This window comes from Balearica regulorum, chromosome 4 (assembly GCF_011004875.1).
Source record: "Balearica regulorum gibbericeps isolate bBalReg1 chromosome 4, bBalReg1.pri, whole genome shotgun sequence".
Taxonomy (NCBI): domain Eukaryota; kingdom Metazoa; phylum Chordata; class Aves; order Gruiformes; family Gruidae; genus Balearica; species Balearica regulorum.
The window spans coordinates 80019474-80037404 of record NC_046187.1 but is presented as its reverse complement, the minus strand read 5'-3'; the positions used below and the strand labels follow the sequence as shown (position 1 = coordinate 80037404).

Here is a 17931-nt window from a genome sequence, read left to right as displayed (position 1 = left end):
ATCAGAGCTGTGGCAACAAGAGGGAGTAGGTGAAGTAACAGCAAAGGTAGGGCTGTGGTGGTGGTGAATCTCACAGGCTGTGCAGGCACTGGCGGTGGTGTCAGGCTATAGGAAAACACAGGCAAGAATTCACAGCCTTGTAAAGTCTCTTCGGACACTGGAGTTTGGGGTCGGTGGCTGGATGCTCCTTCCGGAGAGCTCCTGCTCCGTGCCTGCTGGGAACAGCAGCAGCACGCTTATGGTTGGCATGGAAGGATTGGGAAAGATGATTTCTGATAAACCTTGCTGCAATGGGTTAAGAGGCACAGTCCCAACTCTTCTCTCAACCAGGAGTTAAGTAGCCTCCAAGGAGGGTTAAGAGAAAGAATTCACACCTATAATTCTGCCCCAGAAGTGCAAAGTGCAACTTCTCAGGCCGATCTACGAGACGGTGGGTTTCCACCAACGTCCTGTGCTTTGCAGGTGACTCAGCGGGCACAGCACCCGAGGTGAAACTGCAGATTCAGGTAGCAACTTCTACAACCACTTGAGCAAAAATCCCTGTTGGCTTTGTCAAGTTGGAGAGAAGGTTCAGTGAAGAGGCAGCGTTCAGAAGGGTGAGGAGTAGCTCCAAACAAGCCAAGATGGCCAAGTTGTAATTAAAAACTCGGTAAGGTGGATTTCCATGGGAGGAGGACCTCTAAGGTACATTCAATTCCCCCAAGTTTTGGGTATGAACCCTCTCCAAAGCAGAGAGCACAGAACACAAATAATTCTGCCTCATTTGCATTCTTGCAAATAACTGAACCGGTTGAAACCAACTTGTTGTTGTTGAGTTCTGGTGAATTTTTACATAACTCACTCTAAAGACTAAAGTTAAAAATAGTGCATTTCATGATGACGGCAATTAAGTTCAGGCAAATTACTATCATCAACTAGAGACAAAGACTAACAACATTAATGACTTCTAGCAGTGAACAGCACCACAGACTTCGGTTATAGAAAAGAAACGACTTTAAACTATTGTCAGGTTTCAAACCAGAACTGAATGGTCAAGACTCTCCCAACCTCGCATACTGCTTTTAGACCAAAATCTTCAGTTACCGTTGGCCTCTCAAAATCTAGGCATTGGTAAGGTGTCCAGCTTTGAATGCAAATTTTATGCTCCAAATTCAAAAGGAAAAGGGTAAAAAAAAAAAATAATAAAAAAATGTATAGAAAAGATATGTTTTCACATTGACAATTCACTTCAAAAGTGGGGTTTTTTTCCCCAAGAAGGGATTTCTGGTTTCTTACAAACTCTTCTCCATCCACAGCTAAACTGGAAGACTGACCTACGGGTTTGGTAGAAGTCACTTGAAAAGGGATTCTTGGAGCAATCCTATATGTTGCCTTATTTTAATTCTATAACCTGAAAGCAACAGTACCTTCTCCAGCACAGCACAAAAACTTCATGCCATTTCTCTGTCAAACATTTAACTAGAGGAAAAAAACCCCTCTTTGCTAAAAGGTCTTGCTTATTAAATGGAATGCAGGTAAGGAATTCACTCCTTTAAGAGGAATTCAGCTGAGAAAAACATGGCAATAAAATCCCGCATTTTAAAAAAAATAAGAATAAATGCACCTTTTCCACTGCTCGGTTTAAAAACAAGTTCAAAAATAGAAGACTTCTTGAAAACCTATATAAAATATCAAACCTTTACAACTGAACCTCAGATGTGTTTATGCTGCAAAGCCGTTTCGAGTTACCTTGAACTTGGCGGCAGGGATCCTGCACCGGTGCGTCCGCCCGAACGCCCGGCACTTGGCAGGCGGCGTGCAGGGGCAGCGGGCACTGCCAGCCGACAAGTCCCAGCAGCAAAGCTCAGCTCGCTCGCAAAGCGCTAGGCAGTTTGCTGATGCCACACAAAGAGGAAAAGAGGTTATAATCTGCAGCTGGGAATAACATTTTGGTTATAGAGTGAGTTTTCTTGCCACCACGTGAGTCTTATAAGAGAAAAAGGTTGATATATTCCTTATTTTAAATAGATTTGGATTTATATGCCACTGCAACAATTATTCTGGAGATGAGGCAGTTTTGAACTACTTTGAAAAAAATTCTTAAAAATAAAAATGCCGAAGCTAGACACAGAAACCGAGCCGCTAGCATTAAGACACTCCGCTCTTCCCAGTTGCAAGTCACAAAATCACAGAATGATAAAGTCCTCAGAGAGTACATTTAGATGAGATGTGAGGCAGAAATCCTTCCCTGTGAGGGTGCTGAGGCCCTGGCCCACGTTGCCCAGAGAAGCTGTGGCTGCCCCTGGCTCCCTGGCAGTGGTCAAGGCCAGGTTGGATGGGGCTTTGGGCAACCTGGGCTAGTGGAGGGTGTCCCTGCCCATGGCAGGGGTTGGAACTAGATGGGCTGTGAGGTCCCTGCCCACCCAAACCAGTCTGGGGTTCCATGATTCTATATATCAGAAACTGGTGTTTGGATGCATTTGTGAAGGATCCCAGCCATTGGCATTGAGCCGAGCAGAGCTCTGACACCATCCGTGTGCAGGATAAGTTACATTCATCAGCATACCAACACTATTTCTGGAGAGTTTCAACATGGAAGAAATTAAAACTTTAGCACTCAACAGCTCTACCACTCTCCCAGACCCTGAAAGTCCAGCAAAAAGATTAGATTTACAGTCTGCAACCACTTGTGTGCCAAAAGCTTGAAAGGAGTAACAGTTGTTTTCCCAAAGAGTTTGCAACATAAGTATGCAAGAAGGAATCAAGAATAGAAAGAAGAGTAAAGCGGCTAAATACATATTAGCAATTTATTTTTTTTTTTTAGGCTCCAAAATAGCTGACAGATGGAAACGGGCAAAACCTTATGTCTTGCATCATTTCTGACCAGACAAAACACTGGAAATATATGCAAGAAAGAGCTTGGTGTGGCAGTTGTTATTAGTGGAAAAAAAGCTCTGTCTCCCTTGCCGAGGAAGCTGTGATTTCTAACGATCATATGGGATGAGAGATTTCAAATGTTTATCAATCTGTATCACAAAGGGTTTGCAATATGCCAGCTGCAGAAGTCTCTACAGAAATTCTAAGGATTTTATGTCTTTAATAAAATAAAGTAGTAAAATAAGTATATATATATTGTTATATATTTTTATGTATACAGTTCAAAGTAAAATAAATATGTATTTATATAAATAACCAAATAAAAATACCTTTTAGTGACAACATTTCTCACGTTATTACACAGTACTGAAGCCACACGCTGTGTCAAACCTGGTGTCACATCACTACCTGAAGCAGCATTAATAAAAAAAAACCCCAACAACTTAACTTTCAACAAACCACCTATTTGCAGGGAGAAAAAAAAACGAGACAGAAGAACCAAAGATATGCACAATAATTAAAAGTTCAGCCTATTTTAGGATTATTTTTTAAATTTATGCACTTGCAGTGTTATGAAATAAAACGCTAGGAGCTTTAACAAATGTATTTTTCTCCACTGCATACTCGTGAGCTGGAGAACTGGCAGCCTGATCTGTGTTTCCAACATAAATCAGAGGAAAAACATCAGGTACTTTGGAAAAGAACTTTACGCCGTGGAGGACAGGCAACTCACGTAAGGGCTGATCAAAGGTCTGCCTTGTGACGCAGCCGCTGCGACGGTTCTGAACAAGCTATGAAGTAGAAATCATAGGCTGGGCTGGTTTACTTATCAAGGGTTTATTTGTTGAGAGCCTTGGCTACGATTTTGTGTTAAAAAAAACCCCTCTTAACAGGAAAAAATAACTGCTGGAGAGGGAAAAATGAGCAACACAGATATAAGCTCTTATATTAGCATTAAAAAAGGACAGGTAGATACTACATATAGCTAAAGGCTTTCTAGAACACGCATTTTGCCATTTTGTCATGAAGAACTTCCCAGTAAAAAACTTAACTGCCAAATCAATCTGTCATGTTTTATTTCAATCCCCGTGGTCAAAGTATTCATGTAATTTAAAGAGACTTTGGGTCCTGGTGTAGGAACCGGGACGGTGCTAGTCTCACATGCAAACCAGACTGTTTTTAAGAAATAGCTATACATGACACTTATAATCAATGAAAAAAAAGGGGAAAAAAAAAAAAGAAAAAAGAAACCAATTTAAAAAAAACAAACCCCACAACAAAAACTCCAGTTTTCCCAGAAACTTATTGTTACACAGGGCTTGGATAGTACTACACCGCCCTGACCCCAACTCTCCAACGCTCCTTGCCAACACTGCTGTGAGCGAGAGCTGCCAACATGGTAAATAAAAAACCATAATAAAAAAAAAAAATCTTAATAATACAAAGTCAGGAAACTAAGTGAGAGAAAAAGAAGTTTTAGCGACATTCCAGGAATGGTTTATTTTTAACAAAAGCAGACCCGCAGAGCCATCTGAGAGCTGTTACTCGAGTGCCGGCGGCTCCGTCCCCATGTCGGTAAGCTAAACAAGCCGGAGGCTTTCTGCTTTTGTCACCCTGTGTTAGTACCGGATATATTTCCCCCCCGTGGTTTAGCCAGGCTATATCTATTGTTGCATTTGAGTACGCTGGCTTCTTATATTTTATTGGCAGTGCACTTTTCTCCTCTTCATTAACTCTGCTTACTATTCTTTGACTCTTTAAATAAGCTTTTGTATAAGGAAATATATCTAGCTCTTTTGGTAGCTGTAAAAGCTTCCCAGCAATGGCCCACATGGCTCGTTTTCTGAAATATATTTGAACTGGAGGTTTACATTTACATTCGGCGATGGCATACTGTATTTTCAAGAAGAGCTAGTCAGCACCGAAGTACAGCAACTGCAAGCAACCAGCACATCACCACCCCTGGCCTCATCCAGGAGAAATTAATTGCTTAACGCGGAGTTTGCTTCCACAGAAAATTAATTCTGCACTTTTGTGAGATTATGCTTTCCAGCCCTGCATCTTAAAGGCAAACAAAAATAAAATATCAGCTTCCTTAAAAGTAAGACAATCCATACGTATCTTACTCTCATATCTGAAAAAAATCCTCATTCTAAGAAATCCTTCTGGTATTATTAAATCTGAATCTCAGTCTATGTCTCTCTATTCTCCAATAATTTTTCTTACTTATGCAGCTAAAGTTTTGGCACAGCCACACGAGCAGACTACCAATGCTATATGAAAATACTACAACAACCTCGCAAACAAAGATACGTTGAGTTACTACAATTCATCCCTAATATACCCCAGGACAAGAAGGACATGGAGCTGTTGGAGCGAGTCCAGAGGAGGCCATGGAGATGATGCGAGGGCTGGAGCACCTCTGCTATGGAGACAGGCTGAGAGAGTTGGGCTTGTTCAGCCTGGAGAAGAGAAGGCTCCGGGGAGACCTTAGAGCCCCTTCCAGTCCCTACAGGGGCTCCAGGAGAGCTGGAGAGGGGCTGGTGACAAGGGCAGGGAGTGACAGGCCAAGGGGAATGGCCTGAAGCTGCAGGAGGGGAGATGGAGATGAGATGGGAGGCAGAAATCCTTCCCTGTGAGGGTGCTGAGGCCCTGGCCCAGGTTGCCCAGAGAAGCTGTGGCTGCCCCTGGCTCCCTGGCAGTGGTCAAGGCCAGGTTGGATGGGGCTTTGGGCAACCTGGGCTAGTGGAGGGTGTCCCTGCCCATGGCAGGGGGGTGGAACTAGATGGGCTGTGAGGTCCCTGCCCACCCAAACCAGTCTGGGATTCAAGTTGTAGATATAAACCCCCAAGATTTCAATGGCTGAGTAAAAAAAGATAAAAATCCCATGCAACAATACAGGCCTCGGAGAAAATTTAGGGTGAGCCATTTTCAAGGTTGCTGGAGCCATCACCTCCAGTGAGAAGGTCCTGGAGCTGCAACACATCCTAGCAAGGGTTAACTGCCTTTGAGAGAAGGATTTAAGAAGCTGCTAACAGAAATACTACTTAATATGAAAAGGAACAACTTCTAAAAGGAGAAGAATGTCATCGTTTTATGCCAAAAATAAGAAGGCAGGAGCAGATAAAAAGGAAGTAGCTGTTTCATGTTTTAAAGTATCATTTAACTGTTCTGTTTCAAATCTTTCCGTCCCCAGCAGAAGATGTCAGTTTGCCTGTTCTGAAAAAAATCAGCATGTAATTGCATGTCTCCAAAAGTAATTACATTCCACAGCAAATTTCATCAGATTAACAAATTGATTTACGTTTCATTGTTCAGTTTAAAGCGGAGCTCTTACCACTGCGAGAGAGATGCAGTGAAAGAGGCTCAAAAGCACCTGCAGTTATATCTAAAGAAAGGCAAGGGACATCATTAGCAAACAACTTTGGCATTCCAGTGCTTTCAGAAGCAAAAGAAAAAAAGAACATTTTTGGAATAGAAGGGTCCCAGAGAGCTACGGATGATTATATCTCCGCAACTACATCTATTCCTAATTAAAGGTGCATGAGGCACATGGAGAACCTGGCAGGAAAGCTATCAAGATCACCATCCTCAGCACGGTTTCGAGCCTACATAATTATTTTATCAAAGCAATCGCTACCTATCTATATGTATTTTATTCTCTTTGGCCAACAACAAAGGCATTTTTTCCTTCCCTTTTCCCTTACTGAGAGCTTTCGTTCGATTAGCCCGTGGCTTTTGATTACAGAACGACACTAATTTAGAGAAAGGCTGGAAACCTCCATGGGCCATGTCCAGTCCTCGGGGATATTTATGCCCTGTATCAAATACCTAATGTTTCCTCCAGAGACAGATCAGGGTATTAGAGTCAGTTACAGACCCCGCTTTTTAACTGCGGTACGGTTTCTTCGCTTTATCTTATTACGTGCATTATCAAAGCCTTTTAGTTAGGCTGTAAACCTCAAAGGGGTAACCCTAGAGAGCATCACTGCTGGTAATATTCATGTCACCTTAAAGAGGTCGAAAGCCTAAAATAAAAAGGAAGGGGGAATCGTGGGATCCGGCATTCCTCCAGCTCTGCTCTTCAGCGGAGGGGTACTGCCATCCCCAGCTGGCAGGAGCTGAGGGTGCCCCAAAGCTCTCCTTGGCCGTAGGAACGTGTCGTCCATCACCCAGCTCTGCGAGAAAACAAATGCTGCCCGAACCACATTAAACACCGAATGGCAAGTAAAATTAAAGCTTAATTGAAACTGGTATTAAGATTCATGCTAATGCAGACCACCTGTTTTATGGGCTACATTGCCAATAAAAATAGCAGGATGGGGAACTGAGAATCTGTAGAAGAAATTTAATCCAAAACTGGTTTAGTGAAGGAGATTTCCTTTGAAAAATGAGAACCTGGGAAGATTTCACATACTGTTGAACCCAAGATCCATGAAAGATTAAAATGATGATAAAGATCGGAGTAAGACCCTTGTCTGAGGATTGTGAAGACTTTTTAGGAATGTAATTCCTGGTACTTTGTAAAATATTGGCTACTATTTCCCACTTAAATAGCCACGTTCAGCATAAGAGAAAAATGAGCCTGCTTTAAACAGCCAGAGAGCCATTCCTGAGAAGAATCTTGGTCTAGTTTATAATTCATCTCCACTCTGAAACACAGCTGACACCAGCAGCATACAGCTCCACGTGAACTTTGCCTGCGTACTAACACAGGAAATACCTACTGGCTGAAGAAAAAGACACATTTACAACGTTATTGCCAGCTCTGCAAAGCCAAATAGATATGAGGGGAATCTGCTCTCTTACATTCCTACATACATTTTCAGCATATCATTGCAAACCAGCGGGAAACTGTTTTAGAGGTCAAAGGAGGCCATTAGTGAAAATAATACAATCCCAGAGCAAACCCTTCGGTTGCAATGAGAGGCAGAGCAGAAATCTTTTGATGCATGGGAATAAACAGAGCTTAGGCTGTTCCCTTAGACTAACAACTAAGGAAAGAAGAAAAGGTCATAAAAACGTATCAAAATTAGCAGCCACAGGTCTAATATACAAAGCACTCGAATCCAAGAAAGTGTCATTTCTGAAAGCTTTATTCAGAGCAGACTTGTACTCCCCACATCTATTTGAAATCTTATTCAATCGCAGCAGCGCAGCTCTTAACTGGAACACTAAAAAAAAAAAAAAAAAGAAAGTGTATTTTGCTTCAAGACTTGGATGCAGCCACCCTGATGATATCCTTGCCAACGGTAAGTTAACAAAAAGCAACATAAGGCAGTGACGGGAGGGCCCCAAAGGAAGGTAGTTCATTAAAGAGTACATCATCCAAGAGGTTTGCCCGTGACGGTTTACATTTCACTCCTCGGGACGGCGCACGCTGCGGTTTCTGTACACACAGCAGCAGGCACGCTGCGTAACCCGCGGATGTGCGAGTGTACACACGCAGGTTGGTGCCAGTCACCCGGTCCATCACCGAAAGAAAGCGCTGCGAACGAAAGGCTGATTTAATTACAGCACGTTTGAGGCTGTCCTCAATGTTCAGGTCTCCCATTTGTTACCGTTTCTGCGCTTGAACTTTTGGCAGCTCCTCGGCAAGCAGCGATCAATTTAAGGGAGATGAATTGTTTCCACCTTTCGGTTCACCATTCACAATTTCAGCAGACGAACTAGACAGCAATTCAACATTTTGAGTGGGTTCACAAATATTTTCCTATCACGGTAAACAGCGTATTTTGAAATATCGAGAATAATTATGACGACCCATTATGTGACTGAATTAAGCTATCCATAGTGCATTAACTTGCTGTGTAGAAAGGATTAAAGCTTTAGAAGAGGCTATATAGACCCACAGTCCTGAAATAAATCAACCGGAGGAACACTTCACCCCCCAAAAAAGCTTCAACAGCCCATGCAGAAGTTTGAGAAACTAAAAACTGTAGACAGCAGAGGCAATTTTAGCTATTTTTTGCACTACAGCCTTTACGAAATCAGAGCAGAAGGCAGCAATTTAAGTGACTTGAAAATTTCCCACCAGTTATCAAATACTTCCCGTCCTCAAACAGGGTAAGCTGCTAACGCCGTTGCAGCGCTCCACCAAGCAGCACGTGCAGCGACGCTACGTAGTCACGGTGGCACTTTTCTTGAAGCCCGACGCGGTGATGAATCGCCATGCTAACAATACACAGTGAACCTCTAGCGAGGTTTTGCAAACCGTGTATTTTGTATGCAAGAAGCTGCAAAATCCGTTTGCCTCTTTTTGTTCCTTGAAGCATTTGGCTCATAATTAACGTTTAAGCGCATTCAAATTAAAATACTTCAACCAACACGAGAGAAAGAGAGGAGGCAATTGCCAGTTAATGATACAATTACAAACTGTGTTTTTTTTCCTTAATCCGCTCCTAGGCGTCTCACATACACTCAGAAAGCAGAGATCAATGCAAAAGGCTTCGTAGCGAGGGCTCAAATCTGGGAGAAAGCAATCTAAAATCAAACGGGACAGAACGTTAATGAAAACAATATTTTGGGTATGAAGTAAGACAAGGATCCAAGTTTACATTTAGTGGTGGAGGAAAACCAGCAACAGTAAGCTGTAAGGGAGCAGAAAGCTTACAGCCATTAAAACGGGGTGAAGTTTGCAGTATTAGCAACTCTAATTTTCACCCCCTTTGCATTCAGGAGAGGGACTCACTCACTGGAATCTGCTCCAGGTAAATACATGCTAATTTAAACATTGTTAAAAACTGCTGACATTTACCCAAGTAGCAGAGAGAGTTCCAAATTCTCATCATTAACTACTTGTCAGCTCCAGAACTGAAGTTTCACCTCTGAGTGAGCTTTTCTCCGGGTGGAAACCCTTAAAAAGAAGGGCTCTGAAAGTTTCTGCACTGAATTTCCTTGCTTCTTACTGTACTACTGTATAGCTGAGTATTTGTATCCTATAGCTCTTGTCTAACCTGAGATACATTTTGAAAGAATAACAAAGCAAACTCACCACAAAGATTAAGAAAACAGAAAAACCAGTGGGGGAAAAGATCGTATTACGTGTACGTTGACTACGGAAAAACATCAACCCTAACAACATCCACTAACGTCCTTTTCTAAAGGGTGCGCTCCCAGTTCGGTGGAAGATAAGGAATATTTTTTGGGCAGTGTTTTCCAAGCAAAAAGAGAGAAAGGTGAACAGCTGGGGTTTGCACAACACTTCGAAAGTCGCCGCGGCCGTGCCAGACAAAGTTTGTTAGCAGAGAGGAGCTGCAAAGCCGAGGGAATGGAAATATCGAGATGGTTTTGACAAGACCTTACCTGGGTTTTCAAGAAGTCTCGGCAAGCTATGGTTTTAAGTGAACTCCGTAACGTAGCTTTCATACCCGGAATGCGCTCAGACAGGAGGTATTAGGAAGCAGATTGCTGAATTTTGAAGGTTTTTTGCATTTTGCAGCTTTAGTTCTTTTACAAAATAATGGAGTCATTAAAGCAGGCAGGGAAAGACATCCTAAACCAATACACTTAAGGAAAAAAATCCGAACTGAAGTGGTTTTGAAGAGAGGTGGAGCAAGAAAGAAAAAAAAAAAAGCCAGAATTCAGAGCTGGCAGGGACACAGCTATCTCCAAGACAAAAGAGCATTTATATTCTCCAAGTCCAGATTTTAACAGGCAAGAGAAGAAAAGAGAGACAAATTTCAGCCAAGGACTTCAGAATAAAGTTTCTAATATTAAAAAAAAAAAAAAGCGGATTGTAGATTAATTGCTCTGCAGTAAAGACTGTACATTTCTGAAGTTTTCTGTTGCAAGATTTTGTTTATACACAAATACTTCCATTGAGATAGATCTACCGTATCTAAATCGAAAATAAGCCAGGATAAGAGAGTACATGTACGAGGACTGTTTATTATGATATTCAAACAATCAAAAAATACCCCAAAATACTAGTTGGACGTGCTGCACTGCGCAGGAACAGATGGGTAAGCTGCAAGGTGACGCACACACACACAAGGAGAGAATATTTTCCAGCAGTTTGGCAGTAGCAGAGTTTCACTGACTTCATCATACTTCTTATATTAAAACCATTCTAATTTCAAAAAGGAAATTGAAACATGTTCCATAGCTGCAAAAAGTTTAACAGTGTAACTGCAATGAGCAGAACTGTAGGAGGCAGTCTCTGAGATAAGAAAAACAGTTTGCATCCTGGCCATACTGCAACATGGAGTTTTAATTAACAAGTCAGCTTGCCCTGAAGGACTAAACCCAACTTCATAGCAACTTTTACGCAGCGAAATAAGGGACGATCACTTAGGAAAAAGACTAAGGGAAGTATGGGAAAGGTCTGTGTAAAAACTACTCCTGAGAAGAAAGGAGCACGGGGCGAGTGCTGAAGGAGCGGTCAGGAAAGCAGAGAGGTCACCCCATGGCTCTACTTTAAATCTTGTAGGGAATCCCAATCAAGGATCAATTGCTAGAAAGTCTTTGTCCCAAAAATCCACAGCTGGAGTTATCTTCTATTTTATCTTATTGAAGATAAACTTCCACAGAGCGCTAAGACTTTACAAAAAAAGGAAAAAATAGGGAAAGAAAATAGGAAAGAGGTACAGAAAGGACAGGTAGGAGCACAGACTGCAATTAAGGGCAATTAGGGGCAGCTCAATCCACCAAGACCTGAAAGGACACAGTGAGTCCTGGAGACAAATCATACTTTTTTTACTGATTTTTCTCTAGTTTTTCTCAATGAAACCATTACTTTTCATAACACCATCTCCTACTCATCAACTGCTCAGAAAAAAATTATCAGGATGGTGAGGAGGGAAAAGAGAAGCTGGAGTGAAGCAGTAGCCCAGGTGGTGTGAAAAGCCGTACAGGGTTGTAGCATCCAGTGTGGAAAAGCGTCCGTGTGGCCTTAAATCTGACAGCACAGTTACATCAGATGGAGAACGGACTGAAAGTAAAGCCAACAGCAGATATATATGGCCACAGACTCTTTGTGAAGGAGACGTGACAACCTTACCAAGGGTAATCCTAGCAAATATGGGCTGAGGTGGACCGAAAACTGGATGAATGGTTGGGCTCAGAGGGTGGTGACCAGTGGCATGAAGTCTAGTTGGAGGTGAGTTCATTAATGATTCATTAATGATCTGGATGATGCAGCACAGTGCACCCCCAGCAAGTTTGCTGATAACACCAGACTGGGAGGAGTTGTTGAGATGCCAGAGAGTCGTGCTGCCGTCCAGAGGAACCTTGACGAGACGGAGAAATGGGCCAACAAGGACCTCATGAAGTTCAACAAGGAGAAGTACAAAGTCCTGCCCCTGGGGAGGAACAACCCCAGGCACCAGGATGTGCTGAGGACCACCCAGCTGGAAAGCAGCTCGGCCGGAAAGGACCTGGGGGTCCTGGTGGACATCAGATTGACCATGGGCCAGCAAGGTGCCCTTGCTGCAGAGAAGGCCAATGGTATTTGCTTACCATGCAACAGCTGCGTTAGACAAAGCATTGCCAGCAGGTCAAGGGAAATGATCCATCCCCATTTACTCAGCACTGGTGAAGCCACACCTGGAGCACTGGGTCCAGTTCTGGGCTCCCCAGTACAGGAGAGATATGGACAATACAGGACAGCGTCCAACAAAGGGTCACAAAGATGGTGAAGGGACTGGAGCATCTCTGCTATGAGGAAAGGCTGAGAGAGCTGGGGCTGTTCAGCCTGGAGCAGAGAAGGCTCCAGGGGGGGGCCTCATCAATGTCTGTAAATCCCTGAAGGGAGGGTGCAAAGAGGACAGAGCCAGGCTCTTTCCAGCGGTGCCCAGTGACAGAAGAAGGGGCAATGGGCACAAACTGAGACACAGGAGGGTCCCTCTGAACATCAGGAAATACTTCCGACTGCGAAGGTGACCAAGGACTGCCAAAGGTTGCCCAGAGAGAGGTTGTGGAGTCTTCATCCTTGGAGATATTCAAAAGCTGCCTGGACATGTTCCTAGGCTACTTGCTCTAGGTGGTCCTGTTTGAGCAGGAGGTGGGCCCAGATGACCTCCAGAGGTCCCCTTCCAACCTCAACCACTCTGGGATTCTGTGAAGAAGACCGTGCCATTTGTCAGGTTTAGGAATGCAAAAATGCAGATTTGAGTCTTCAATGGTTGTTAAAGGATGCAGAAGAAAACTGTTTTTATCTCACACTCAAACAAGCGATACTGCTGGGTTGCTGCGAGGAAGGAGGGAGGAACGCTATGTTGAGCTACGATGAGACCTCCAGCAAAAGGAGGTGCAGGTCGGCTTCCTGGAGTAGGACAACAAAGCTGTAGCAAAGTAACAAAGAACTGCTATTGTAAACGTGAGAAAGGACGGAGACACTCAACACCAATAGGTATTTGGAGAAAGATGACAGAAAAAACAACAATTTTGGGAAAAACGTTTCTTAGCTATGAAGTAACTGAAGAGCAAGCTAATAGAAATCGTAAGGACCACATTTTGCTGGATGTGATATCGCTGCCAGACTTCTTCACAAAAATGGTGTCTCAACCAATAAGCGCTGATGCTATTTTAGACTTTGTTTTGGCAAGTAACAAGGACATTAAGAAGAGCCGGTGATATAAAATTACCTTGGATTGAGTGCACACAAGAAAATTCATATTAAATTAAGGATAAAACGAGGTAAGTCTTGTAAGAGAATCAAAGTTCACCCTTTTTAACTATGAGAAATTAAATAAACCAGTAAAATCAAGTGGACTAAGGAGATAAGAAATGGGAAAGCAGCCATCTAAGTATTTCTCTCAGGTCAAAGATACAAAACTATTTGAAAGCTGTATCAGAACTAACCTTAAAAAGGACATTAGGAACAATTAAAGAGTCTACGTGTTATGGAGGGGAAAGGATTATTAGCAAGAAGCCAGCAAGCAGTACGGAGAAAAAATAAGAACTGCCAAATGTCAAGCTGTGCTAGACCTCAGCAAACGATAAACAAAATAGCAAGAGATGTTTCAGCTGCACAAGTAAAGGAGACCAGAAAGGGAAAGGGAAGAGAGTATGCTGTACGGATAGGCAAGAGATTAAAACCAATCAGCTGCATCCCTAAAACTAATTTAGAGTTTTCATTAAGGACAAGGACACTGAACATAGGTAGAAGGCAAAGCGTTGAATGGGAATGAGGTTATAAAAAGATACACAACCAAGGTGGAGAAAAAACCCAAATGCTTCCATGTGTTCAAAGTCAGTGGAAGCAGACAGCATGCATCCTGGCACTCCGCAAGAAATGGCACATGAAATAGCACTTCTGGGAGCAAGGCTGTTAAAGCAATCTAGCAGCCAAGCGTGGCACCATGGAAAAGTTAAAACTTGTATTTAGAGGAGATGGGAGAAGCTAGACATTCACACTCCCAAGACCTCAGTAGTATGCAAAGTTTCATGACAAGTTTTGAATAAAAGAACGGAAGTAGTAAATCATGGAATAGAATCACAGAATCATTTAGGTTGGAAAAGACCTTTAAGATCATCAAGTGCAAGCATTAACCTAACACTGCGAAGTCCACCGCTAAACCATATCCCTAAGCACCACATGAAATGAAATGAATGAAAATGAAATAATGACAAATAATGGAATAATGAAAAATATTCAATGAAATCATGAAAAACTGAGTTCAAGAAGCAATAGACCTAACAACGGTAAACTGTGATACGCCAGCTCACTATTTTCTGTCTGTACAAATAATTAATTGTATAGACCTAGGAAGTACAGCTTAGCTAATCCAAATTTCATTATGGCTTTAGAATCTTTAAATCATAGAATCTTTTAGGTTGGAAAAGACCTCTAAGATCATCAAGTCCAACCAGTCTTCAGGACTGGCAATATTATCCAGTAACAGCAGCAGGATAGCATTTTATGATGCTATTAGCGACTGAGAAGAATGTTCGCTATCAAGGCTGGGAGCTCATCAGTTGGAAATCAAAGATGTGAAAGAACAGGGTATATTAGGCCACATTAAAGTGAATAAGGACTATTAATTGCTGCAGCCATGAGAACGAGCAAAGCAAAATACTGCCGTGAAAGGACCTAGAAAGGTCCATGAAGAGCCTCGAGATAGCGCTGCACAAAGCAATGGTGAGACCTGATCTCCGTGACCTTATACATGGCTGACCAAAACTGTACAGGCGAGATTAATAAAAGTCAGCGCGGAGGACAAACAAATGAGGCAACTGAACCTGAATAACCTGTGGGGTTATTGGGACGAGATGAGGCGGGTTTGCCTTGCTTAAGCCAAAAAAGAAACACTAAAAGCTAAGAGAGGATATGACCTGTCGAAATTCATCCAGGGAAAGCAGGAGACCCAGCTGCTGAACAAGATGGAGGGGAGATTTAAGCTCGATGACAACACTGGCATAGGAAAAGCCAGCAGAAATTCGCCGTAAGTACAGGTAGGAGTAAACACAGGAGAGCTTAAGGGACAGGAGACAGCACTGTTCTTAAACATCTACGAAGTCCTAACACACAGCTCTGCATCAAGAAAAAGCAAAGCAAATAATTTAGGGTAGGTGCAGTCCAGCACTGATTACGGAAGGTAAACTATCAGTCAACATATAACCTGTAAGTTAAAAGATACAATACGCATTTTTTTCTGACTCCTGCGATTACCAATTTGATAAAAGACTGCAGATTTAAATAAATCATTACGCAAGTGCCCACCTTTGAAGGTAGCACCTTACTTTCTCTACTGAAAGCTGTACTTCCTTATTTTAAATGAAAACGATGACGCTCAGTACTTGCTGCTTAAGTATCCAATGACATAAAGGTTTTACCTTGCAGCTCTTGCAAACTGCTCCGCATCTAAAAATTAAGACTTGACAATGAACTAAAACTTTACCAATTTGTAAAATAAAAACTCTCCAGCTGGAAAATGATTACCTATGTTGGGAGTGGTATTAAAAAGAACCAAAAATGCAGTCCAAAGTCAGCCTCTCAAATCTACCAGTCTGGAATCAAGATGACAAAATTTGCAGAGTACTTAAAACCCACCATCTTTACCAGAAGGAGATGCAGACATTTCACAAGTATCTCCAATATTTTTTTAAAAGTTCAGGAAATACTTCGAAAAATATCACTACAGATTAAGGACTTTTTTTCCAGGTGGACCTCATTCCCTTGCTTAATATCACCATGCGCATTATCTTTGTTGGAAGTGACCCCTACGGTGAGTTTGTATAACTCGTATGTCTGAAATACCAAGTAAATTAATGTGAAGTTGTCAGTTTTCACATAACAATTGGTCGAATAAGGGTGAAGATGGAAGAATTCAAGTTCCCACATTTGACCAAGCTTCTTAAAAAAAGGTGGAATTCAACTATACAGAGCCTCATTTGAGATGTCTCTTCCAGACCTAGAAGTCCTTTTGTCCTTCAAAGGGCGCCCGTATCACTCCGAGCACACTGCGGGTTGATACCTGACTTAGCCCAGAGCAAGAAGGTGGCCAAGGTTCCTCTGAATTATTTATTAGCTGCCACAGCAGTTGCAGAGTTTCTGTGATTGCAGTCTGCGATCTATGAGTGCTTTCACGATCCACAAAGCTCCATCCACCGCTTCTCCAGCACTAGCCTTATCAGCGCAGTCAGCCTGACACCGGAGGCAACGTGTGTGTTAACTGACTGCACCGAATTAGGGGAAAGAATGAGCTACATCGGATTCTGCAGGTACCACTGGTCTTGGGGAAAAAAGGAGAAAGGGGGACGGTCCTTGAGCTGTGCCTTTTGAGAACAAGACATTAAGGAGAGACACTAAGAACATTTCCTTTGTTTTCTCATTCTGGGCTTGGTTTCTGGCTATATGAGTCTTTGTTTGCTTCAACATCATTACCTACACATTTCAAGTTAGAGCTCGTTAGAACATAGCCCTATTAATAGGCGAGTATCCCACTTTATTTCACAGCGCGTTTTTAGATCCACTGGGCTGAGGCAACATCAGAAGATGACGCAACTTCTCGCTCTTAATCGGGAACATCAAAACTCTTTGTCTGCTGCAGGATTCTATTGAGAGCTGGTTCAGCTTGGGCAACACAAAGCACACCGAACTACCACATTGCTTGAGAGAAAGAAAAAAGTACTTTTAAATAATTACACACACATTAAGAGCTCCTACCTGTATTTTTATCGGCCAGGTGAAATTGCTGACGTAAACAAAGAAAGTGATGTTTGGATTGTTGCGGAAATCAAATTTCTCATTGGAGAAACTGTCCTTGTATTCTTTTACATTGGTTCTTGAAACAACAGGAATTTCCTCCCCAGCCTGTGTGCCAGCTGTTTGCAAACGTTAAAAAGTAGCAAAAAAAAAAAAAATGCATTGAAACATCAAGTGGCAAATGAAAAGGGCAAAGCATCCTGAATTTTTATGTAACAAAATTAACTATTCATCTGAACACTACTATTTTAAGCTGCATTGCATTATCAAAATCACTGTATGCCAAAATAGTGCATTACTGAAAATCAAATTTGCACCTTCAATATTTCCAAAATACACTATGAAGGTAGAAAAACATAGTTGTTTTTTAATATTTTACTTCTGCCCCCCTCAGACCCAACATTTAAACCCATTACAGAACAAGTTCATAGGTTAAAAAAAAAGTTTCCCTAATTAAATGTGCATTTGTTGAAAACTGGTAACTGAAACAAGCTACCGAGAAACTTCGATCATCCTCATTTTACCTGCAAAACTTGTGGACCAAGTAATGTTGAGGTTGAAGTTTTTAGAAGCATTGATAAACATGTCCAGGTCTCTGTTTTGCTAGGGGAAAAAAAAGAAAACTTATTTTTAGGATATCACTTTTACTGTACTGTTTCCTAGCAAATCTTCACTGAAAAAAATATCTTTGAATTTGTAATTTACATGAAGCAAATATACCAAGCGAAAAAACTATTTACATTTTCTGAAAGCAGTATTCTCTTCCCCAAGGAAAGCATAATAAAGAACAAAACCAGTCACATGCATAGAATAAACCAGGAAGAATAGAGATGTAACATATTGGGTAATTAATCGTTCTAACAACGAACTGTAACAATTCATCCCCTCCATGGCCAAGAGAAGACAAACGTATACCCAAAGGATGA

The 17931-nt window shown here is 42.0% G+C and overlaps 1 protein-coding gene across 3 annotated transcripts in view; it reads right to left on the bottom strand.

Moving 5' to 3' along the window:
* The window catches only part of ATRN (attractin), a 146953-nt gene that overhangs the window by 46704 nt on the left and 82318 nt on the right, over positions 1-17931 (bottom strand). Inside the window, exons 23-25 of one of the 3 annotated variants that reach the window (XM_075752833.1) lie at positions 17530-17608; positions 16967-17124; positions 7970-8030 (exon numbers count right to left, since the gene is read on the bottom strand). In XM_075752833.1, coding sequence (XP_075608948.1) covers positions 8019-8030; positions 16967-17124; positions 17530-17608 — 249 coding nt within the window. In that variant the 3' untranslated portion in view covers positions 7970-8018. Of the gene's footprint in view, positions 1-7969; positions 8031-9202; positions 9340-16966; positions 17125-17529; positions 17609-17931 lie in introns of those variants that run through there. The other 2 variants (XM_075752832.1, XM_075752831.1) reach the window with 2 other exon arrangements.